The sequence below is a fragment of the Perkinsus marinus genome, assembly GCF_000006405.1.
Source record: "Perkinsus marinus ATCC 50983 genomic scaffold scf_1104296938196, whole genome shotgun sequence".
NCBI classification, from domain to species: Eukaryota; Perkinsozoa; order Perkinsida; family Perkinsidae; genus Perkinsus; species Perkinsus marinus.
Window position 1 is genome coordinate 1 of NW_003213561.1, and position 1,146 is coordinate 1,146.

General features: G+C 46.8%; 1 protein-coding gene across 1 annotated transcript; it reads left to right on the forward strand.

Annotated features, from left to right (window-relative positions):
- Positions 1 to 220: 220 nt before the first annotated feature.
- On the forward strand, positions 221 to 634 carry Pmar_PMAR011215 (hypothetical protein; the record flags this gene model as incomplete). Its single annotated transcript, XM_002782798.1, has 1 exon — positions 221 to 634. A coding segment is annotated over one exon (414 nt), but the record flags the coding sequence as incomplete, so codon positions are not given.
- Positions 635 to 1,146: the final 512 nt, after the last annotated feature.

Genomic DNA, 1,146 nt, shown 5'->3' on the forward strand with positions numbered 1-1,146 from the left:
CCCCTTACCGCTTGCTCAACGTCTATCGAGCTCTCCCTTTGATCACATTGCGGCCCCCGAGTTCTTGGCCAGCGCTGCATCAACTGAAAGACGAGGCATTCAGCAGGCTGAAGATGTTAATACTGGCAAAGCCGTCTCCGTGCGCACAGGTAAATCTCGTAAAATAACGTCGCTTGCTCAGTGGGTTGAATGCTACATTCGCTGGTGTACCGGAATCTTTATGGTGTGTGGCAAAAAGTCGGAGGTGAACTCTCTGGCCATGCTCAAATACTTATTGAAGGTCATTCAGCTCGCTGAGAAACGAAACGTTCAAGCAGCTGTAATCTATGACCATAAATACCGTGGTTCCTTAATAGGATACCACCAACAAGGTCACTCGATTGCTGACGTTCTGGAGAAGGATTTAGACCCATCTATGTACATTTCTGCCCAGTTTGGTGGTTTAGAGGATACTGATCAAATCTTCGGTAACGACGAGAATAAGGAGTCGAAGAAAGACTCGAAGAGAAAACTCTTCGAGCGTGGTGCGTGTATCTTCTACCAAACTGGATCTTGCAACAGAGGGGAAAAATGTCCCTATAAACATGTCTTGTTGAAAGACACAAAGAAAGGTCGCTCCTTCTTTGACACTGATGTGAAGAGCCGTCCTTCTGAACCTCGCAGGTCGGAGTCAAAAAACTAGATTCGGGCCCTAAAGCCGAATCAGCAGCTAAGAGGGCCCCTTTATCACATTCCAGTCTTGTCTCTGAGTTTGTAAATCACGGTTTAAATGCACTATCTGAATCGGTTGAGGATGGTCTACATAAATTTACGTCCGGTGCTGGTCTGGATTCCCCTAAACCCTGGGACGAGGTTGCTCCCATCAACGTTGATAAGGCTCACAAGCTTTTCAAAGTCCTTACATCTGCTATCTCTGATACTGGTCTCGACACGTTCCTCAAAGATTGTGTCTCTAAGAATTTTCCCCCGGAGGGGGAGAATCAATTCAATAAAATCGTTGAATGTGCTACGCAAAGCGTGCTAAATCCTGTTTGCTCTATTTTGGAGGCCCAATCAAGCACTTCTGAAGTGGGGTCTCCCCTGAGACCGTCTATTATCGCTTCCCTCTTATCACTTTGCGGCGAAGAGTTCCGTGAGGAATCTGAG